The 24034-nt window shown below is 43.2% G+C and overlaps 2 protein-coding genes across 3 annotated transcripts in view; one reads left to right on the forward strand and one right to left on the reverse strand.

Moving 5' to 3' along the window:
• The first annotated feature begins 481 nt into the window (after positions 1-481).
• Positions 482-24034, forward strand: part of LOC140702031 (uncharacterized) — a 51317-nt gene continuing 27764 nt past the window's right edge. The window contains exons 1-3 of the mRNA XM_078380252.1: positions 482-561; positions 1037-1102; positions 1451-1589. Of these exons, the coding sequence (XP_078236378.1) occupies positions 1541-1589 (49 nt within the window). The 5' untranslated portion in view covers positions 482-561; positions 1037-1102; positions 1451-1540. The remainder of the gene's footprint in view (positions 562-1036; positions 1103-1450; positions 1590-24034) is intronic.
• LOC140702028 (sulfotransferase 2B1-like) lies at positions 4438-22119 on the reverse strand. 2 transcript variants are annotated; one of them, XM_078380250.1, is made up of 8 exons: positions 18839-22119; positions 16605-16820; positions 15062-15207; positions 11595-11803; positions 10245-10371; positions 7960-8054; positions 7056-7230; positions 4438-5336 (listed from the first exon to the last, which is right to left on the reverse strand). In XM_078380250.1, exons 3-8 carry the CDS (start codon positions 15198-15200, stop codon positions 5227-5229), a joined length of 855 nt encoding a protein of 284 aa, XP_078236376.1. In that variant the 5' UTR covers positions 15201-15207; positions 16605-16820; positions 18839-22119; the 3' UTR covers positions 4438-5226. The 2 variants fall into 2 exon arrangements, with proteins under 2 accessions (XP_078236376.1, XP_078236377.1); XM_078380251.1 differs by lacking the exons at positions 16605-16820; positions 18839-22119 and having other exon boundaries at positions 15127-15213.

The raw sequence follows: 24034 nt of genomic DNA on the forward strand, positions 1-24034 counted from the left end.
TTGGCCACATCTTCTAAAGTTGCAGCACATTAATCGATCTTTCCTCTCACCACCCATTCATGCCCTGTTCTGCAGATTTGACCTTGTCCTTCCCTTGCTTTCACGAGACAGCCTTCCTCTTCTGAACACAGATCTTGCCACCCTTTTGCCTTTTGAACGGGATGCAAATCCACAGAACTCCATGAAGCTGGCTTCAAAGCAAGTCTGCATAATGTTAGAACGACTCAACCTCAGGTATGTGTGCTTGTGACTAAATTTAGTGGAGCAGGCTCTAAGATAGATATGGAAAAATTCGGTTCTTCTAGATGCTGGTGAATGGCAAATCCCATCATCCACCCCATTGGCTATGCTGACTGGGGATGATAGGACTTGCAATCCAGCTAATCAACAGTGTCACATGTTCTGAGCATTCCTGCTTGTCACAGTCTCTGTTTTCTTACATTTTCTTCCCTCTTTCCCCTTAATAAATGGATTGCAGAATCACAGACAAATGGAATTGAAGGGGCCCAAAAGGCCATCAAGTACAACCCCTGCTCAAGGCAGGAATCCCCATCAAAGCAGGTCAGGTTGTCCAATTTTCTCTTGAATGCCGCCGGCATTGGAATGCTCGTCACCTCCCAATTTGGTCTTTGGTTCCATTCTCTCAAATAATGCTCTTAACACAGGGGTCACCCAACCGCCAGTCTGTGGCCTTGGAAGCACCAGGTCGCTGGAACAGAGGAGCGGCAAGCAGGAGGTGAGTGGCGAGGGAAGCTCCGCCTCCTGCCAGCGCAGGTGCCTGCGAGGTTCTGAGCTGCTGCCGATCCAACAGGAGTCGGCACTTCCGTGGCTGCTCACCTCCTGCTCCTGTTCGCCCTTTCTTTTATGAGCTTGGTTCAAAGCTCAGCCTGAAACTGGCTTCCTATGGCTTGAGCCCCTTGGTACGTGTCCTGCACTCTGGGATGATGGAGGACGGATCCTGCCCCTCCTCTGCAGGACAGCCTTTCAGATATGTGAACAGTGTTATCATCTCACCCCTCTGTCTTCTTTTCTCAAGGCTACACATGTCCAGTTCTTTCAATCTTTCCTCATCGGCTTGGTTTGCAGAAGTGAATGGATTATTGTAAGTGCTTTATGAAATACTCCATTTCTCAAGTCATTGCAAGACAGGCTACTAAAGAATAAATATAGCTGACGGTGTTAATGTATAAGGGGATCAAGTTTTTACTTGCTCGTTATGCATTGATTGATTTTCTGGAGTTTGAATGGTGAGCTCTGAACCCTGGCATAATACTTTGAGTCCTGCTGGCCCAAAGCTGCTTGGGACAGTATGTAAGAGATTTGTTCATGGAGTTCCAGAAAAAGAGAAATCCTTAATTGGCATCCAGAACTGAACTTTGAATTCTCACACAAAGTTATTAGACCTTGGCCACTTTCTGTCAATAACTTCAAAGCAGTGTCATCATTCCAGGAGTTTCCTCTGGAGCACAGGATCATCAGGGTCAATAAATTCCTCGAACTGTTCCCATTCTTGGCTTGGTTTGATCCTTCCAGCAGCACAATGAAGCCATTCCCAAACTCATGGCTTCTCTTGAGCCTGCTTTCGTCTGGTGAGTAGTACCGAGCACTCTTGTTAAATTTCTCCTGATATTTTGGGAATAGAGGTAGAGAATTATTCAGGAAAGCCAAGGAAAGAATGCAAGGAAAGAACTGAGAGCTGTGCTTTGAAAGGAAGAGGAATAAAGCCAAGGTCAGGGATAGACGTTATATCTCTGAGAGCATTCAAGAAATCCTGATGCTGTAAGAAAAGTTCTCTCTTTTGTAGACAGGAAATAATCTCTTATGGAAAAGATTCAAGGAAAGAGGGGAGAGAGAGAAAGAGAAGAGAGAAGTAATCACATTTTAATATTTTTTTTAAATTAAAAGTATTTTTAATAGGTAATTTTTTATTTAGTAGTGAGCAGGGATGGGGACTTGAGTTGTGGAACTTGCTATCAAGTTGGGCTTAAGTCATGCGGGTGACTTGATTCAGGGCTTGTTTTCAATGACTTGGGCCTGACTCCTGACTGGGACCCCCCCTCCCCCCATCCCTCCTTTCATTTCTTGTTTTTAATAGGGACTCAGACTTGGGACTTGGGACCAAAGGCTCAGACTTGGCCATGAGATCTGGACCCAAAGACTTGCCAACACCCCATGCCGTGAGGGCAAGCTGTCCTGCTCTCCTCCTCAGCCATGTTTTTTGAAGAAACTAAATGGGATGCGGAAGGTGGGGGGGATGAGAGGAGAACTGATGATCCTGGACAAGTTCTTGGAAGATATCGATGGGGACATTTGTCTTTCTTCTTTCTTCGTATCAGAGGACTGCACAATTTAAAATTATGGGCTTTTACGAAATGGAGGTTAAAAATGAAAAAAGTTGGAAGTTATTGTCTTTTGTGGTCCTAAAAAGGACGGCTGGGTCATTTTGCTTATCGGCAAGTTCGCCATGTAACATTCCTGGAAGCGAAGGACTGGCCGGCTGTCCGCGGGGATGCCCAGGTGTGTACAAGCAATGCTTTCCGCTCTTTGGAGAGGTTCCTTCTATGTCCCCCCCCCATTATGCTTACGAAGGGAGTGGAGAAAGTTCTTGCACTTAAATGAATTAAGACTAGGAGGAGCGTTGTGAGTGTTATGCTCAAGCATCTTTTAAAAATATAGTTTTGCTGTTGTTGTTTTTTTCCTGAGCATTTGGTATCTAAATGGGTAACGGTGTGATTTTGTGACCTCTCCTTTCCTCCCCTGCTCCATCGACTCTACAGGGGTATCTCTCCAATGTCAGTTTTGTCAGGACATGAGCGCAACGTGTACAACTGAAACCACTCAGGAGTGTCAGTCCAGTCAGGACCTCTGTGTTTCGGCTGTCTCGTAAGTCTCCATGAGTAAGTGGGCTGATGCTTCTCTCTTGCAGACAGACATTTCTGTCAACCACAAAACAACGGGGGGGTGGGAAGGAGCCACCCTTTGACTTGACATGTGGGCTAAAGCTTCTAACAGTAGTGTGCCATCCAGTCGATTCTGCTTTATGGTGACCTTTTCCTGGGTTTTCCAGGTAGAAAATAGTCAGGTTTACCCTTCCATCCCTCTCCGAGGTGCCCTGGGACTGTGCAGCTGGCCCAAGGCCACACAGGTTGGCTCCTCTCCAGAGAGGCCCAGTGGGGAATTGAACTCGCAGCCTCTGGTTCTGCAGCCAGAGACCTAAACCTCTGAGCTATGCAGTGAGACAGCATTGTGAAACAAACTAAACAAATAAGAATCCCACTAACTGGTTTGCAAGCCAACATAAATTTGACATAATTATAGCATCATCTCTAAAAAGAAGCTTCTTCAGATCCCCAGGAGACCAAAACTGGTCTGACTGCCCCTCCATCACTAGTCATTTCTGTCCTATTCTTTCCCTTCACAGATGGCTTGAGGGTCTCCTTGCCTTTCAAATCATGCCTTGACCATTGGTTCTGCCAGGCAGGCTCTTATACTGCCAGTGTGGAAGATGATGTTCACATTCGGACCCAGATCAACTGCTGCCAGGAGGACCAGTGTAACCGCGGGGCTCTTCAGTGTAAGCATCCCTAGGCAATGATACAACCCCATGATGCAGTATCCTTCCCTGGGTCATGTTTAAGGAGCAAAGGTACTACAGGAAGAAGACCTCAGTCAAGAAAATATTTTAAGTCTTGGAGGAAATGAGGTCTTTAACGTTCAGGGGAAAATTTGACTAAAAAAAGTTTGCCCCAACCAGATCTAACTGCAGTGACCGTTTTTTTCCCCACCAGTACCTGATCCGAAAAAGCTGGTTGCCAATGGGTTTCAATGCCCCAGCTGCTTTTCCATCCTTTCGGATCGCTGTGGCAGTAAAGGAATGGTCAACTGCACACAGAAAGAAGACCCCTGCTTCAACCTGGCTGGTTCCATCAACAGAAGTAAGTCTTGTGATAATGACAGAGAGCAGGAGTCTCCCTTGCTTTGTGCTCTCTGTCCAAAGATGTCTCGAGTGGTGTTCGCTCCTTGCACTCAAGTACCACGTACAGAGAGTTTTGGCACTCCAGATGTGTTACACTACAACTTCCAGCATCCCTGTCTGTACTGCCATTGGCAAGGGACTATGGGAGTTGTAGTCCCCAAAAATCTGAAGTGCCAGTGATTCACCATGCCTGGTCTACTATCATCTTTCCCAGCAGAGAATTGAACCTGGAATGTTTGCAGGAGAGACGAAGACTTTGCTATTAAATGAATGAATAGCCTATGTATTTCCAATAGCATGAATTATAATGGTGCATCTTAGATAGCTTTTTTTAAAAATTGTTTCTCAAAGAATATCTTCTCTCCTGACAGGCATTTTGAATGGAAGGAGTGCTTTCCAAGGTTGTACGACAGCCAAGGCATGCAGCTTCAAAAGGGAAGCAGTAAAGGCAGCAAATCAAGTTTTTGAAGCCCATATTTCCCAGGCAGACTGCAAACCAGAAGAAAAAGTTACACCCCCGCCCCAAAAATCGTAGGATGAAGAAAATGAAGTCAACCAGAATAGAGAACATTGTGGGGAAGCTCCCTGAATTGCCCAATGTCAGACAGAGGACAGCTGTGACAGCTCTTACTGTAGGCTTTCCCCATATCTGACTTTAATACCTTCGTATGAGCCAGTCCCCCAACAGTGATGATAAGGATTAGCCAAAGAGTTTTAAAAAACCTGACCTTCTGTACACACATTTTATGTTAGTGTTATTACTGTCTTTTTTAATTAATAAAAAATCAATATGAAAAAAAAACTATGCTCTGTGGTCATGACTCTTCATCCCTGTCCTTCAGTGGAAAGCACCCCCAAATCAGCATGGCCCCCAGAACTTGCTGCAAAGAAGCCAAAAGCCAACATTCGCTCAGGACAGCGACATAACTCTCTGGGCTTTAGAATTTAGCATATAAGGCACACATACAGATACAGGCATCCTTTATTGACTGTCGCCTTCTGCTAATTACGCCATGACATTGTCCCTGTGATTTCTGCACATCAGAAGGGGAAAGAATTCCCTGGTACATCTTCTCATCTTAAATACAAAGACCCCAAAGTGTAGGCGATGTAGAATGTGAAGACTAGATGATCCCATTCTCCACATACTCTTGATTGGTAACCTTGGAGATGGACATGCGTTCCACAAAAGATTCATGCATAAAATATCCTCCATATCAGTAACAGCAGAGGGCATAATCTGTCATTCTTCAATCCCACGGGAAAGTCACACCCACACCCTGCATTTTCTCCTGATAAACGTGGTCAAAGTGTTCACTCTGTGCCACGGTGAGGTGGTTCTTCCAGTCTCCACAGATCCCTGAAACACCACAAGAGGGAGAAGTAACTATAAACAAGTGAGGGAGGGTGGGTCAATGTAACAAAAATAATATACCTCTAATGGTCAACACTTTAGATTCTTTTTAAGGAGGAAATATAAAAATATTTTAAATAAATAAACACCAGTGTAAGGTTGGCTGTCTCAGATGCCAAGCACTCTCTAGAGGCACTGGAGGGCACCACAATATATCACATGCCATCAGGTCAGAACTGGTTATGGTTAAAGAATGGTTAAAGAAATAGTTAAAGAATGGTTCCACCTCTTCCACCACCCCAGTACGTTTCCAAGGCCAACTGGGGATTCTAACCGGGGTAACCTGAGTCCTATTCCATCATTCTGTCTTCAGTTCACTGGGTAGCTCAAGAGGAGCAATTGTCCCTTTTTCTCCTGGCTATTGTATCCCAGACGGCTGTCAAAGAAGGAGCTATACGTTGGTTTCATTGACTTTGACACCTTGGCCTTCTCAGCAGAACATCTCAGCAGTCCTTTCAATTTCATTGGATGCATCAGAGGCAGCACAAGTGGGGAAAGATTCTGACTAGAGGTGGGAAGGAACCAACCTCCCAATTGGTGGTTCATCTTGGTTTGTGGTCGACAAACCACCAGTTTCCCCATGGTGAAACAAGCCATGAATTGGTCTGTCGGTTCATTGGTTCATCAGGTCTTTTCTTTTTTAGACAGCCCATGGAGCTGCCTTTTTAAAAAGACCTGAGCCCCCTCACCTCCACATCCTGCCCCTCCCCAGTCCTCTTCTGTCACTGCCACCTCCGCATGGCCACGGGCAGAGCAAAAGCGAGGCTGTCAGAGGAGCAGTTTCAATTCCAGCAGCCTAGCTTCCATTCTATTGCAAACAGATGGGGGAGGGGAGGTGGTGTCTCCCTCCGGCAACCAGGCTTGCCCTGCCTGTCCGTGGCCTGTGGATCAGCTGATTTGCAGGGGAATAAGCAGGGCAAGCCTGGGAGAAGGAAATCCACCCCACTGTCTTTGCAGACAACAGAGGAAATTCGCTTCAGGCGGGCAGGCTTGCCCTCACTGTCTAAGTGCCTGCTGATCCGCTGTTTTGCGGGGAGTAGACAAAGAGAGGAAGTCTGTCTGCCTGAAGGGAACATGAATTCTTGGGTTTCGTCCCGCAGCCTAGCCTTCCCTCTCTGCCTATGGCCCCAAAGAACACCTGCTCCCCGGGCGCATAGGGAGGGAAGGGACGAGAGGACTAATATAAAAGGGGTAGATCTCTCACTTCGCATTGGTCGAGGTCTTTGGAATTCACAAATACAAAGCGATGAATATCTAACAAATCAACAATATTCAATACATATGAATAAATAAATAAATAAATAAATAAATAAATAAATAAATAAATAAATAAATAAATAAATAAATAAATAAAGCTGTTCGTTTTTGTATTTATCCCCATGTCTAATTCTGACCAAGCAGGCAACAAGCAAAGCCATTATGAAGAAATTCTAACATAGAACATCAAGCAATGCTAACATAGTTTGGGGTCCTCTACACCTGTCAAACAATGCAGCTGCCCTGAGGCACAATGGTGGACACGATCCACAGATCCATGGCCAAAGCATGCTTTAACTGCCAACCTGCTCAATGACTTGGTATGAGATGGGGACAGAGTTTTCTAAATTGTCCTTGGTTTAAGAATCAAAATACCCACATGCCCTCTCTTTTCAGCTCTGCTTTTACCTTTCCTCATGAATTTTCCTTTACTGTGATCCATATCTGGTAATAGGGAGAAGTTGGACATCTTGTTGTCCTTCATGATTTGGAAGGAGGCATATTTCGCCACTTCATCCAGCTGGTGACCGGCCAGTTCCTTACCAAGGAAGTGGCAGATCTTCTCCACACTGCCTCGCAGGTCCTGCAGCAGAGAAAGTCAAGGGCAGAGAAGATCAGCTCCTTCATAAGAATCACTTGATTCCATTTTGCATGCTGCATCAAGCTAGACAGATTTTTTGATCTTTAGAGTACAACTGAAATACACAGTTATACCTGTTCGATACCAGTTTAAATACCTTAGCTGGATCTCAGGATCTGCAGTTGAGTGAGGTTTTCAGAATTACTTCAAGAAAGAGCATAAGATATGCCTAAGAGTAGGGAATTCTAAGTTACAGGATTCCATCCACAATTAATGTGGTATCTATCTACTCTCAAATTGTGGTTCAGACAAAACCCACTATTCCTTTATCTGCCGTTCAACTGAGCCAAATGGACAACAGAGCCCTCGGAAAACCTCTGCCTGGCAAAGTACGGTGTGCCATCATGTCTCAGCCAACCCAACTCCTGGAAATCAGCTCAAGAGAGCTAAGACCTTGAATCCGGTTCAGAAAGTGAGGGTGGAGGGCAGACCCCGTCTAATATGGCACACAGAAAGGGTGGGCTGCACATGATCACAGGTTCTCTGCCCATTCTATGTCTTCCATTTCCTTAAAAAAAATCTTGCCTTGGAAGAGAAAAAGGTATCTTGCAGCCACAGAGGAATTTTGGGTTGAAATGTTAAAATATTAGACTTTTGGAAGACCAAATGGTAGAAACTTCTTATGGTCAAGTAATTGGAGTAACATGAATACGAGAAAAGGGCAAACCAGACCTGATACAGCTCTTCATAGGTGATAAAGAAGAGATTGGGTCTGTCCTTCAGTTCCAGCCAGCCTTTCACATGGTCGAACCAGGAACCAAAAACCACTGGAAAACCAAAACATATGCAATGAACTATAAAGAGCTGAGCAAGGAATGTGGCATTTGGGCAAAGGAGGACTGATATCCTAGAAGCCCAGTTTCCCTAATTCAGAGGAGGGTGAACCTCCAAGATATGGTCCTCATTTCAGCCACCAAGACTACAAATCTCACGCCCGAGAGGTTTGCATTGATCCTGAGCTGTCCTTAGAGCTGCTCTCCAGCTTCATTATCGAACTCCTGGCCAGACAGAGGTTGTGCATATTCAGATTCAGGGGGAAACGATGGGCCACTTGCAGATAGGAAATAACTGCCTATGAGCTTTTATTTCTTGCTAAGAAACAATTTCTCTAAAGTTCTGGGCCTGGGCACATAAACTTGCAAACAACGCCCATGTTTACTTGTCAATGGTCAAGCAAAAACGAGTTAGAATAGTCATTTTATTTTATTTTTTGCTTCCAGAGGGAGGGTCCATTTCTCGTGATGTACAAACGGTATCACCTAGTTTAACCATTGATGTGAGACTCAGTGGCTTAAATTTTGCTTAGAATTTTTCAAAGCATGAAGAAATTTGCACAAAAGTGTAACTGTGATCCAAAAAGCAGTTGCACATTCAGCTTCATGTTTAGTATGTGCAATCAGACATCAGATCAATTGTATGGTCAATTGTGTAGTTAATTCCCTAAATTTATTCTGCCCCAGCCACAATAGAATTTCAGCCAGTGGAAACTTAGAAGCATTTTTCTTGATGGTTATTTTGTATCTTGCTATTATAAAGTGGCTCTCCAGGTGGCTTAAACAATTTTGAAAGAATAAAAACAGCTAAAATGAAATTAAGTTAAAAGAATAAAATCATAGACTAGCTCCATCAGAAAAAGCATTAAAACCAGCAGAACATAGAGATGCAGAACTTAAAAAATGATAGAAAGCCATCAGCCTGTCTTTCTGCCAATGCTCTTAGAGAGGCGTATTGGTTCAACCCAATTTTGAATATGATGCAGTTTGGAAGAATCATCTGGGATGCTGCTAAGCTGGGAACTATTCTGAAGCTTCTAAGCCCATTCTCACTGAACTACACTTCCCAGAATCCTGGAAAGAACCACCATTCGTTGGAAATGACCTAATGGTGCATTATTGTTGCTCTTGTTGTTGTTATGGGTGTTGTTGTTGTTCCAATCAGCCTGTTAGTTCCCTCCTTCTTACCAGAGTTGGCAGATGAGGGCTCTGATTGTGTGTCCCTCATTCTGAACTCTCAAAATCATCACACTTTGCTTGATGGTCATATCACATGAAACAACAAATGCATATTTCCTCAACAGCATGCTCATCTCCCAGTGACCAGATATGAAACATGACAAGGTTTGTTAAAAGCTCAGGGTAATGAAACAGACATTATTTTCCTCTTAAGGCGTTCTATGTCAACTTATGTGTTCACTGTAAAGTCTGACTGGTCCCTGAGTGTGCCTGAGAAAGAAAGAGAAAGAAAATGAAAGAATGAAGGAGAAAGGGTGAACTGCTCAGCTTTGAAAAGAAAAAGTGGAGAGGGAAATGGGTCAGGAAGGGACATTTCTAATTCGGGAGAGAAGTCATATGTTCAGTGAATACACGGGGTGGGTTTAGGCAGAGTCTGATGGCATGATCACATGGCGTACAGCTCACATTTTGGACTGCTTGTGACACGGTCCCAGTGCAATCTCTTTCCTGGTGATCACATGACCTCAATCTGTGTCCAAGGTGGACCTTTTTGAACCAACAGGAGAGATACTACTTTGGGGAGCAGCCTGGAGGGATTCCATTGATGGATGGAATGGTTGCTTTCAAAGAGATCTCCTTGGCAAGGTGACGATTTCCAGTGGGATTAGACATGCAACTTTTCCTGCCATATGAAGGCACACAGAGGGAAAGCCTGCCTTTCTCTATAAGATTGCTTAATTGCCTAACTATGTGTAAGTGTATGCATGGATGGGTGCATACACAGCACGTACACTTTTGCTGTGCATCCGTCTGTTACCCTGTACCTCTGTCCCCCGTTACTCCCTTTCCTCTCCTGAAAGCACAAGGGGGCAAACACATTGTGCTCCTGAATGTCATTACAACAAATAACAGGAGATACTTTGTAATAGGAAAAAAACCTGGCCGTTTTCTTCTTCAGAGTTTTTTCCCCATTACAGAAGAGAAATGAACTGCCTCTTTCCATACCCTTCCCATTCAAGAACTTCTCCACAAACTCTTCCATGCTCCCAGGTTCCTCACATCCTTCACAAAACTTTGCAAAGTAGTAGTGTGAGACCAGCACATCCTTAGGGTTTCGCATGATATAGACAATCTGTAGGAGAGAAAAAGTTATGTTTAGGGAAGGAAGCAGCTTCCACCCATGTGCCAAACTATTGCGAGCTATATTAGCCATGAAGAAATGGCAAGGAAACCTCCTAGTGGAACTAACACACAAAAGCTGTAACCCTCATTGCACAAGTGATTGCACAAGCAATAGTGTAAGCCATTCTGCAAATGGTTCTGCCTGTACAAATGCTTGCACAAACCACTTAGACATTTCTTTGCACAACATACCATACAACCTACTGTGACATCATGGGATTCCTCTCTTGGAATGCAGGAAAGACATCATTGGATACCGATATAACTTTTATATTTTATATTTTTAAAATATAAAAAATGGCTGAAAAAGTGTCTTTTAATAGAATACTCTTACTTTTAAAGAAAACAAATCCAAGTACTTCTTGATTATGCAGATCTCCTATCATGTTTCCCAGACTACAATACACAATGGTGTAGTAATAATAGTAGTGGTGGTAGCAGTAGTCATAGTAGTCATAATGAATAATGATGGAGATGATGAAGATGATGATATGGCATTCAGTTCATTCCAACCTAGGACAACACTTTCCAGGGATGTTTAAGTATAGAGTTCTCAGACATGGTTGAACTCGCTGCCCCCAGGAGTTCGCATGGCAGAGTGGAAATTCAAAATCAAGAGTCCTAATCCATTACTCGATACTCTAAACAATACTGGATATCTATGTATAGCCGCCTAGAGTGGTCTTTTAGGCCAGATGAGCGGGATATAAAACAAACAAACAAACAAACAAATATAGCTAATACAGTAAGCTATTTTCCTGTTTCCTTCACCCCAGGGAGATCAGCCCTCCAACAATCCCAGTTTACTGAGATCTGGGGTAGATCTGCCCCTCCCATTCTTCCCCTGCATCGAGTTCTAATAACTATGTGCCTGGTCATAACATGGTAGCTTACAGTAGAAGCCTAGTTTACTAATATCTTTCCCTTTGCCAACATCTTTATCAGGCTGCTGGGCCATTCTTGCAAAACTGGAGAAAAGAGTAACAATACTTGATTCTTCTAGGAGTAACAGTGGAGAATTACACCCTCAGTTCACTAAACTACTCAGCCAGCTACTCAATACTTTATTTACTTTAAAATGGACTTTGTCCAGCCTAGAATTCCCTAGGTCACTATCAACAAACCCACAGGACCTAAAGGTGAGTGTTGATTATTGACTTAATTCTTGCTTACCTTGCATTTGGAATGCAGAAAGGACTTAGGGAAAAACTGGAATGGCAGGTGAGTCGTCAGGAACCTGGGTGGAGGATAGTTCAAGGCAGCTTTCAGACCATCGACAGTCTCAATCCATGGTGACCTGTTAGTCATGAACACACTCTGAACCCATGAGGGGTCTCCATCATGCCAGATTAAGCCCAAGATCTCCAACATCCAGTTGGTACCTGTTGAGATGGGGATGAGTCCAAAAGTCACAAGGTTGCATCTTCTTTCATAACCTTCCCTCTTTATGTGCCTAATTCCCCTTTCCCTTGGACTATAAAGTCATAGCTTCCTGTCTCTTGCAAAATCAGTAAGTGAAATCCAAGATATGGAAAATATCTTCCTAAACAGTTAAGAGCTACCCATCAGACACCACATGGGCAGGAGTCCAAAATCCACAAGCAGTTCAACATGATAGTGTCAGGACGACCAAGAGCCCTTCCTGTATTCAGCAGAACTGAATCCGCTTTTTAAAAAAATTCCACAAAGAAGAATATCACACATAAGAGGCTCAATATAAAGCAACATATACGTTACATAAGAAACATACATGGTAGTGTCCAAAACATTTAATTAGGTTTTCACGAATTCAAAGAGCTTTTTGTTGAAAGGCAGAGAGAGGATGGACTGCAAAGAGTGGCAGAGACATGTCACAGAGTAACTGCTTGTGGGACTTCAGACCATGAACTTGGAGGGGGAAATGACCTATACGTAGTAGGATGGCACAACGGTACTGAGTGAGTACTGAGCTGGGAAAGTTATGCTTAAAAGTAATATGTTGCCGTTCCTGGTTGAAGGTCCCATATGTAGTTGCTTAGAGTTATAGTTATATTTTTGAAAGCAACTCTCATTATTCACTACGTACCAATTTGTTATCTTCCTTATCATTTGAAACCTCAGAATGCTGCAAGTCACTGGTCTATGATACAAAGTGAAATAAAAGACTGAACCTTGATTTTGTACACTTTGTTGGCTACAAAAGTAAAAAAAGACTGCAAATCAATTAAGAGTTATTGGAGATATTATATACAATAAAGAAAAATTAATTTGGTGGGAGATGGAATCTTCAGAAATAAATGGAAATGCTGAAGGATACTTGTTTAAAATAGCAAAGAGAAGTTCAATAAATCAAATAAAAAACCCTTTTTAAAGAAACCTGTTAAATATTTGGTATAAATATAAAGAGAAGTTTTGTCCCTCAACTTCACCATTAAAATTAGTGACTGAGACAAAGTTTTCCTACAAATTTAAAAGATTTAGTAGAACTATTTAAGAATAAAAGGGTTGCAAGATTGAAGGACTGGATGTGTGAAATGAGATTGAATGAGTTGGTTAGGTCTAAACTTCAAACTAATAAACTATCATGGTATAATCTTATTCAGTTAGACACTTGGACAAAGGATTGGTTGAAAACTAATGGTAAATGTAGAGAACTTACCAAGTACGAACAATTTCTGTCATCACATGGAGATATGCAAAATACAATTTTGAAAGGAATAGTAAGTAAAATACATAATATAATTTTGGAACAAGAGGATAAAGAATGGGGAATAAAAGGTTTGAAAATAATTTGGGAAAATGATTTAAAAATAGAAATTAAAATAGAGGATTGGACAAAAATGTGGAGGATGAGAGTCTTAAGATTAATGTCAACAAGAATAAAGGAAAAATTTTTAAAATCTGCCTAAGGTGGTATTTGACTACTGTAAAATTAAATATAATAAATCCAACATACCCCAAAGCATGTTGGAAATGTGATGAGGAAATTGGTACGTATTTTCATATGTGGTGGGAATGTAAAGTGGTTAAGAAATTTTGAGAATTGGTTTTTAAGGAAATGTGTGATATATTTGGTAAAGATATTGATTTTAATGCCAAAATTGCTTTATTGTCAATTTTTGATAACACAGATTTGGACCATCACTCGAAAGAATTAATCACCAATTTTATGACAAGTGCTAGAATATTAATAACTAGATTTTGGAAAGACAAGAATGATATTAAAATAGAAGACTGGTATTGTGAAGTATGGGACATTGCATTAAATGATAGACTATGGAACTTAAAATAAAAAGAGGGGAAATAAGTTCTAACAATTTCTATGATATTTGGGGTAAATATGTGGATTTTGTGTTAGTGAAAGGAAGGGGGAAAGCCTCTAAAGAATACTCAATACAATTTTGGAGAGGTAATCTGTAAAAAAAATATTATTATAGTAAATAGAGTCCCGTGGATATGGGGTGCACGTTAGAATTTTATAATATGTACTATTACTTGTAAATTTTTTGTATTTTTTGTTATGTATGTGTTTTTTGTGTATTTTTTGTATAAAATAAAATTTAAAAAAATAAATAAAATTTTAAAAAAAAGTAACAAAAGGCAAATGTTGTGAAGGAGAACATGTATAAGTCTTTTCTTTCCCTTTACATTGAGGGCACACAGGATCCAACCATCTTGACCAATATGTAGATTTCATCTCACAGGAATATTGTTAAAATATAAACATCTTCCTAAAACAAAATCAACTCCCAGCAAAACTTCAGCCAAAATTAACATCATACTTAAAATCATTACAATCGTGTTATTGAAAAAAAAATGAATTAATGGCAAGGATTCATTATTTATAGTTAGTTCCTTTTGACATCATAACGGCCTTGACATTAAATGAGAAAGCTCTGAATTGTGATGTTGAGTTGCAGTCAGCCAATCGGCAAGGTTCTTAATTTATTTATTTATATTTATTTGTTAAGCTTATATGCCACCCATTTAGACATAGTCTACTCTGGGCGGCTCACAAAACGCAGAATAAAAACAATAAGTATGAAATTACAGTTTACAACATTTACACAAAACAAAGTAGATAAAGATGGAGAAAAAGAGAAAGTTATGTAATGCCTGGAGGGAAGGCCTGTCTATCTAACCAGGCCTTGAGTTGGTTTTTGAAAGTGCCCAGCGAGGGGGACAGACAAATCTCGGGGGGAGTATGTTCCAGAGCCCAGGAGCCACTGCCGAGAAGGCCCCGTGTCTTGTTTTTTTCTTTCTGGGCCTCCTCAGTCGCCCCTCCTGGCTAGCTCGGGTGATACGACTAGATCTAGGTGGGCGGAGGTGTTCAGCTTAAGCCTGTAAGTCCACATTCTTCCGACTTCATATTTATCTTACCTTACAAGATCAGCTGAACAATGAGAAGACTGAAGTAGACTAGTTTTCCACATTCCCTGTGTTTGCTGACAATCTATATTTCCCTTTTCTCATGACTTGACTACAATGTTTCTTCATTTGTCACTTTTTCAGTCCAATCCTATTAAATCCTATTTTAAATACTCCTACTTTTTTCAGCCAGTGTGTAATCCATCTGTTTTATCTAAAGGGGACCTGTAAGAACATTAACTCCAGTGGTGAAAATAATCCAGAGATGAACCTTATTTCACTGCAAAACCAACCTGACTTGGGATAGCTGACAGTCACCACGTCATCATCAAGGAGCTGGAATTCATTTTCCGCATACCTTAGTGATTCCTCTGAATGGTAAAACGTGGAGAAAAGGGTCCTCCTATAGGTGAAATAAGTCCTTTTGGCCATAGAAAAACTGTAAATCCATCAGAAAGAAAGAAGAAAGGAGGGAGACTCTGCAATTTAGCATTTTAGGGCTTTCTTAAATGGAAAAAATAGTTTGAGACATACACAATTGACAACAGAATGGCAAAAACATGAAATATTATGCCTCAAAAGAGTTTTAGAACTTGGATGATAGTAGCTTGGATTTAGTGCAGTTGTTTGAGCAGAACGGTCAGCGTGGGAAAGAGGTGCAGATGGCAATTAGAGCTAGGGCTAAGAATGTGTATTTCTATGCAGAAGGATAGTCTCCAGAGACCCACACTTGGAAGAAAGCACATATTCATAGGTACACATAGTAGGAGGAGAGCACAGGCCCTCCACCTCTAAGAAAGAGGAAGGCGGGAGGAGAGTAGTCTGGGGTAACCTGAAACACCATCTAGGGGTAGCATTCTACATGCCCTAACGGACATGTCATCACTGAATTAGGGTATGATTCTAGTTACCCCAAGAAAACATTTTAATGTCATTATTGCAACTAATAACTCAGGATTCAAATATGAGTTCATTCTTGTGTTACAAAAATAACGTAACTTATTTGCAAGTAACAGTACTGTTTCGAAGCTACCATTCCCGCACTCTGAAGTTCTGATGAGGAACCAAACAACCAGTTTATATATATGGGGGTCCTATTCTGTATAGAATCTGTGGGCAGAGCTGTAGGAAAATAACATTTCTGTTTGCCTTTGTGTGCTCTGAGGCTCGATGGTCAAACAAGGGGCACGAGGGTGAACACCACAGATGGTCACAGAAGACAGGGGCAGAAGCACCCGCCGTCCAGATGATGCCTCCAACCTGAGGCTGAACTCGCCTCGCACAAACAGACCCCCCCACAATCAGTTATCTGCCATGAATTTTTGGGACACTTATCTACAATTTTCTGCACTATCCATGAAGTCATGCAGTTTAGACTGAAGAAATGGAATCTTCTCCATGAAAATTAGCAATCTGCTGGATTTCTTAGTGGCCCAATAAAAGGCATCAGCCTGCTAATGGTAAGACGAGGAAGAAGGGTGGGTGACTGGACAGCCGTGCCGCCCCACAGCAAAACTTCGTACATAGAGATAGCAGAGGAAAGATTTGGAGTGGTCTCTCATCTCCTGGGATTCAAATTACTCTGTGCAGGCTATTCCACAGAGCCAAGCAGGTGGCAGAGAAAACTCGGGGAGCCTTTGGCCTCCATTAACCCGTTATTAACAGGGTGTGTGCCAAAAAGAAAAGCATGCTTTTGCTAAAGGAGTATCCATTTCATTGTGCAGAACTGGAACTAAAAACAAGGGGGAAGGGAATGGCAACTGGGAACACTCACTCTCAAAATAGATGCCAGACACTCCTCCTCTATGCCCACTTCCCCAAAGATTTCCTACTTACCTTAAAGTTCAACTTCTGTGGAGGGAATTTGATGAAATTCTAGCTTTGCAGTTAGAAGATGACACAAATACGTTGTTTCTTGTTCAAAGGGTCAGTCCTTTTGGGCGGCTTTGTCAACAGAATCCACCTGCAAATGAAACCTCCCTCTCACTTTCCCGGGAACTGCCTCTGATCTTTGACTCCTGTATCTTCCTTCTCCCTTCTCTCTGCCAGAAGCTATAGGATAATCAGGGAGAATTGCAAAAGCAGTAAAAACAAGGCAGCCTTGCCCCACAGGATGACTACTTGTTTATTTATTTATTTATTTATTTATTTGATTTTTACCCCGCCCCTCTAGACAACGTCTACTCGGGGCGGCTTACATAGGCTAAAACAAATGAAAAGGACATATAAATAACATATATAATACAATAATTATAAGCAATATTATTCAAGATGGCTAAAACTCAAAAAACAGAAGAAAAGGAAAGAAAAAATAACTTAGTTGACTGGGGGGAAGGCCTGTTTCAATAACCAGGTTTTTAGTTGGCTTTTAAAAGCACCCAGCGAGGGTGCCAGCCGAATTTCAGTGGGGAGTGTGTTCCACAGCCGAGGGGCGACCGCCGAGAAGGCCCGGTTTCTTGTTTTCTCCTTCCGGGCCTCCCTCGGCGTCAAACCCCTCAGCCGACCCCGCTGGCTATATTGGGTGATTCAGGTAGATCTGGGCCGGAGGAGGCGATCTGCCAAATATTGAGGTCCCAAACCGTTAAGGGCTTTATATGTGATCATTAGCACTTTGAAGTCAATGCGGAAACGAATAGGTAACCAGTGCAGTGCAACCAGAGTGGGGGAGATATGCTGAAATTTTCTCACCCCACTAATAAGCCTGGCTGCTGCATTCTGGACCGTCTGAAGTTTCCGCATGAGCCTCAAAGGCAGCCCCACGTAGAGTGCATTACAATGGTCTAATCTCGAGATTACGAGCGCATGGACTAGAGTAGTGAGGGCCCCCCGATCAAGATATGGCCGCAGCTAGGCAATCCGCCATAGATGAAAATAGGCGGAGCGGAACACGGACGCCACCTGGGTTTCCATGGTAAGCGCCGGGTCCAGATGTATCCCCAAGCTGCGGACCTCGCTCTTTGCGGCAAGGGTCGTCCCTCCAAAAGAGAGGGAGTCGCCTATGCCGTTGACGGGAGGGCCACCCACCCTCAAGACGTCCGTCTTGTCCGGGTTCAGCCTCAATCCATTTGACTGCATCCATTCCAGTACAGTCTCCAGGCAGCGCTGAAGGCACTGGACGGCATCCACTGAAGTTGGAGTAAAGGAGATGTAGAGCTGTGTGTCATCAGCATACTGGTGACACGATGCCCCACACCCCCTGATGACCCCACCCAGCGGCCTCATATAGATGTTAAACAGCATTGGGGAGATGATCGACCCCTGTGGAACCCCACAATTGAGACTCCACGGGGCCGAGACATTCTCCCCAAGCTGTACTCTCTGAGGGCGGTCCTCCAAGAAGGAGCGGAGCCAGGCAAGTGCAAGGCCGCCAACTCCCAACTCGGAGAGCCTCCTCAGGAGGATACCATGGTCGACAGTATCAAAGGCAGCTGAGATGTCGAGGAGGACCAACAAGGACACATTGCCCCCATCAGCCTCCCTCAACAGGTCATCCATCAGTGCGACCAGTGCCGTCTCTGTACCATAGCACGGCCTGAAGCCCGACTGAAATGGGTCCAGAGCACTGGTTTCATCTAAGAGCGCCTGAAGCTGATCTGCCACCACTCTCTCGACCACTTTGCTGAGGAAGGAAACACTGGCGACGGGCCTATAATTGCCAATTTCGTCCGCCAACAGATTGGGTTTCTTCCTTGCCTTGACGTGACACAAAAAGAACAACAAAGGCGTGGGGGGAGTAAATTCGGGCACTACAGGTTGTTACGATTAAAATGTTCTTCTGGTTTCCGGTTCAAATAGGGTACGGCAGCGATGTTCTCTCCCTCACTTTTCTGCTTTTTTGTTTTTATTCAGCCCTTTTATCTTTTATATATACATAGCTTATATGTTTTTTTTAAAAAAACTATGCTTAACTCCCTCTAAATAGCTTCTAAACAGCTCCCGAAGAAGCTTCTGAAGCCAAATATTTAGGGATCGAAACAACCTCCAGAATTCCTGTTGTTTCGCCAACAAGGAAAAGGGGAGAAGAAACAGCTGAACGGCTGGCCTGCTGCTCTGAATTATGTTACCCCTACCTACTCCTTTGAGTCAACAATGAGAATTTATCTTCAGGCTGGACTTTTTCTTTTCTCTCCTTGCTGATTCCCAACATTTGCTTCTGATGTATTGAGACTCGTTTCTTCTGCTGTTTTCTTCCTCAACTCCAAACGTCCATATGATGGTTGCCAGGATCTCTTCCGTTTTATGTGGGGGGGGGGGCTGAGTGACAAATGGAGAGATTGCTACGCCATTGTTAACAAGACTGATTCATTCGCCCATGTGTACACTCTTCACTTATAATGCTCCAAACCATTCCTTCCTTTACATAGTGCAAGTTCAGTATTTTTGTGGTTCTGTGCTTTCAAGTCAGAACTGACTTATAATGTCACAAATAAAGCTGGGGAATAGAACCCTCGTCTCCTGAATCTATTACTAATCCTCCAAGCATAGAACCGTATGTAGCAAAATGATGCTGCTGCTGATGATGATGATGATGATAAAACACCATCTATAAAAGTTGCAGCATCTATCCAGAAGCTTGCAGAATTACCAAAAATATATGGGGGAAAACATCAAAAATCCCTAATTCAACTGGGGTCTAGCATTCTCCATCAGCACAGAATTCTGAATTTCCCATAGCATCAATCACAAGGGCTACACAATGGGCTTCTAATTTCAGATTCTTGGCCTTCTCACACTACTGCTATTCCCAACCCTATCTCTACAGTTGGCCTTAACCCTGCCAGCAGATGTTGACTAATCAGTGGCTACATCTTCTGGAGTGGCACAATGGAGAATCAAACTAGTGTTCATGGGACGGAATTTGGATTACTCTTAAAATCTTCGTTGGCTCATGGCACAGAGGTTAAACTGCTGTACTGCAGCCAAAACTGTGCTCACAACCCGGCGTTCAATCCCAGGTAGCCAGCTTAAGGTTGACTCAGCCTTCTGTCCTTCCGAGGTCGGTAAAATGAGTACCCAGCTTGCCGGGGGTGGGGGTGGGGAATGAGTAGCCTGAATAATTAAATTGTAAACTGCCCAGAGAGTGTTTTAAGATCCATGGGGTAGTATTTAAGCAACACACTTTTGCTTTGCTTTTGGCCGTCAATACAAGTATCAATGAGGAGCTTTTGGCTGAACCAGTGATCAGAAGGAGATCAATAGCCACTTTAGTCATGTATCCTCCTGGCAGGCAATAGACGGCATCATTAAAGATCAGCTTCAACAACCCACTCATAATCTGTATCATGGTGTAATAGTATATTGGGATCTAAGAATAAATTTATTACTCCCATTGCTGGACTTCTAACCATAGTTTTTGATGTTATATTCTGAATTTTCTCAAATATCTTGACCCATATTCTAGGGCAAATTCACCAGGAATATAACTATATACCAATTTGTGTTCTTGAAGGCTTTCATGGCCACGATCCGATGGCTGTTGTGGATTTTTTGGGCTGGTTGGCCATCTTCTAGATGTTTTTCTTCATAACACTTCACCAATCTCTGTGTTCTTTTCAGCAGACTGGGTGTTTCCTGTGATCAAGGTGTTTTTGTTATGGGTGTTTTGTTGATATAAGGGGGGGATGATCTGTCACTGTGATTGATGGGTGTCCTTGGCTAGTCTTTTGTTTACAGTGAGCACTGGTCCTTGTGTCTGGGTAGAGTTCAAAGAACATGAAAGACACTGCAGACTAAAACAACTGAAAAAATCCACAGTAGTTGAACATGCCCTGAAACAAGCTGGACATGAAATCCTATTTCAAAACACAGAAGGACTGAATAACACAAGCAATCATTATGTTGGACTACACAGGGAAGCCATTGAAATCCAGAAACACCAGCACAGTTTCAAGAAAAAATAAGAACGTGTAAAAATCAACAAAGCCTGGCTCCCAGCACTGAAAAATAACAGCCTGCAAAAAGGTCTATGAACTCTTCTACCCACTGCACACAAAAGACTAGCCAAAATCATCCACCAACCACAGTGACAAATCATCTCCCCCCCCCCTTAGGAGGAGATACACCCAAAACAACAATACCACCCCAAAAACCACCTTGATCACAGGAAACACCCAGTCTCCTGAAAATTACAAAACCTCATCACACAGCCACAAATACTCAAGAATCCCACACACTATACCAGAACACAGAGTTCTAGCTGCTGTCCTCTGAAGATGCCAGCCACAGAGACTGGCAAATTGTTCGGAAGAAAAACCTCCAGATCTATTTTTTAACTCTAAAGACAAAATTAACACATGGAAACCAGGAATAAAGATTTAAAATGAATATTAAAAGGGTACAATATCTTCTGAGACCATATATACAATCCTTCTCAGGTGTGTCAAGGACACAAATCTCTGGTTCATCCATGAGAAGCCAGTTGATCACGAGCTTAATGGGGGCATTCAGATTTTTCCCCCGTGGAAACTGACCGGGGCTAATAATTAGCTTTAATAATAATATTAATGAGTTTAATAATATCCTGGCCTAAGTTGATAATTCCAAAGTTATTGAAGCACTTGTTAAGGGTGACTCAACACCTGAGCAGCAAAAGCTGATGATTCTACCTTAGTCTTAGTCCTGGAATTCCAATCGAATTCAGATCCCTGGGTCTGGAGATGTCGAGGGGTGATACAGGATCGGTTCCAGGTCCCAGAAGGAAGCTTCAGGAAGAAGAATTCTACCCCAGAGGTGGGAAACCTTGGCAGGGGGCAGATAGTCACACCATGACCTACTGCATGAAACATTAAACGGTAACATGTATATTAAACACACACACAAACATTTTGACACAAAGTCAAAACTAGAAGTGCCCAGACTTCCAGATTTCCAATTTCCATACAGGGCAGGGTTTAAGGTCACTTGCTCATCCTGATCTACTGCAATTACCCTAAAATAAGACCTAACCTGAAAATAAGCCCTAGCATGATTTTTCAGGATGCTCATAATATAAGCCCTACCAGAAATAAGCCCATTAAGTGAAACCCCACCCTCCACCATTGTGCAGGATTGTGCAGCTACCAGAAGAAGATGACATGATTGTATTGGAATAAATGTAGATTGTAAAATGAAAAATAAAATAGCCCCTGAAAATGAGTCCTGATGCATTTTTATGGAGGAAAAATTAATATAAAACCCTGTCTTATTTTCGGTGAAACACAGTAGAGAGGACTTTCATAAAACTACACATTCCAAGATACCTTAATGAGTACTGAGACATCTACACTTCTTTCTTGAAACAAAATAAGCAAACTGATATAAAACTATGAGCAGTCAGTAGGATAGTATATATTTCCCATTATCATTTGTAATTATCGGGTGCACAAAGAAAATTGTGAAAAAAAGCTATTCTCAGAAGATCTCCAATGGTGCAGAACGAAGACGTTGTGATGTACAAAGTGATCTCCCTCCTGAATACTCTGTTCCCAAGGAGGAGGAAATGAACTGGAAGGGCCATCCCATGCGCTCTCACAGTGCCCTGCCAAACATAGCATCCCCTTCTACCACTCACTGGTCGCACTTATCCTTGCCATCCCCCCCGAGCCCCCCTGAGCCAGTTCTTCCCAGAAGTGCCCTTGGACTCCTATCCTTGGCCTCTGCCACATGGTATTGAACAAGGCCTTTCTTGGGTCAGTCACCTCAGCTGGTCCAGATCTACTCCAAGACCTCCCTGTCTCTGGACCTCTCCAGCACGAAGGAAGGTCCTTTTGAGTCCATGTCTCCATATATTTATAGAGAAGACCCCCCAAGACTGGGGTGCTTGTGGAACTGCCAGTGCCCAAAGGGGAGCAGAGAAACCCCCATCCCTCCTCTCTGCCCTCTTGATGAGGCACAAGGGAAAAGATGCCACCCCAAACAACCCAGGCCACAGGAGCTGGCCACGACTCAGCTTTGATGCTGGCCGAAACCATTCCAGCAGGTACACTCACACCAGAGTTAGAGGAAAAAAGGAGGAATGGGACTGTCGTCTTTGCTCTTGGTGTGCGCGTATAAACCTTCCTTGTTGCAGACCTCAAGGCTCAGGTTGGCATGGGCAACCACAGTAGGCAAGACAGACCCAAAACCTCTCCTGGTGGCATTAACTGGAGGGCTACAGGTCTTGAATCCTGACTTATGGAAGAGAATGAAACTCTCCCCGGCAAGGACAAGGACCGTTTATTTCCATCCCCTATCTCTGACCACTTCTTGGGAGGAGGAGACTGTGTGAAGCAGAACTCGGCTTCTTGCAAAACAGCCCCGGGTGCCTGGTGGGTATGGCGCAATTGAAGTTGGCAAAGCTGGCAAGGGTGCCTGGCAGAAGGACTCGGAGGTTCCAGTAATCGTACCCAACTTCAGCAGGGACCTTGCAGGTCAGATGCAGCCATGTGGGACTTACGGGAAACACACAATTCATTGTCATATCTTCTCACACACACATATTCCTCCTGCTGAAGAAGCCCATTCCTGAATCCACTGCTTTGGCTGCTCCAGCCCTTTTTCCTTTCCTTTCCTTTCAAACCAGGCATCCGTTCCAGCCTTGGTCAACTGCAGGGGCCCCATCCTGATTCTGGCACCAGACATTCAACGCAATCTTCAAAGGCAATCTCTAATAGCTTTATGTGTGCTCTCCCCAATCATTTGTTACAACTGCAAAGTACTTTTATTTGACTGGGTGTTCAGGCAAACGGTTCATAGAGTTCCTTTCTAAATTGCAGAGACATTTTTATAAGGTTGCATGCAATGGCTAAGGGGTTATCCACATGGTGCAACTGTGCAGACACACTCAGGGGCTTCACGTGTATCTCATATGGAGAAATCCACCTTTTTCACGCTCTCCACAGTCCCAGAGGAGTCTTTTCAAAAGGGAGCAAGAGAAGGGAGCCGAGGGAGATGATACAGACATCAGCTTCCCCAGACATCAGCCACAGCCTGCCATTTCACCTCTTCACCCCCCACCCCACCAGTCATGGCTCAGCCACCCCAAAGTCTTTATCCATGGGGAGCTCTCCCAGGAAACTAATGGAGCTTAAGTTCTGGGGTCCTGATCCCAGAGACGGCCCTCCTCAGAACTGACTTTAATCCACATTTTTAAAAAATCCTGTGGTGATTTGTTGTGCAACAACCCCACTAAAGGAGAGAGCAGAGGCTGGTTGTGAAGGGGCCTCCATAACACTTTTGATAGCCAGGGGCCCCCACATTTGGGCCCATCACAGCCTTTATGTGGACTAGAAACTTGATTTCCTTTTTAA

This window comes from Pogona vitticeps, chromosome 9 (genome assembly GCF_051106095.1).
Source record: "Pogona vitticeps strain Pit_001003342236 chromosome 9, PviZW2.1, whole genome shotgun sequence".
Lineage (NCBI taxonomy): Eukaryota > Metazoa > Chordata > Lepidosauria > Squamata > Agamidae > Pogona > Pogona vitticeps.

Bases quoted from the DNA above. Each gene is read 5' to 3' on its own strand.
- LOC140702028 (XM_078380250.1), bottom strand. From the start codon at position 15,200: ATGGCCAAAAGGACTTATTTCACCTATAGGAGGACCCTTTTCTCCACG. The intron at 8,055-10,244 runs GTATGGAAAGAG...TTGGTTTTCCAG, and splicing joins GAAGTTCTTGAATGGGAAGG to TGGTTTTTGGTTCCTGGTTC. The intron at 7,231-7,959 runs GTCTGGTTTGCC...TCTCTGCTGCAG, and splicing joins CCTATGAAGAGCTGTATCAG to GACCTGCGAGGCAGTGTGGA.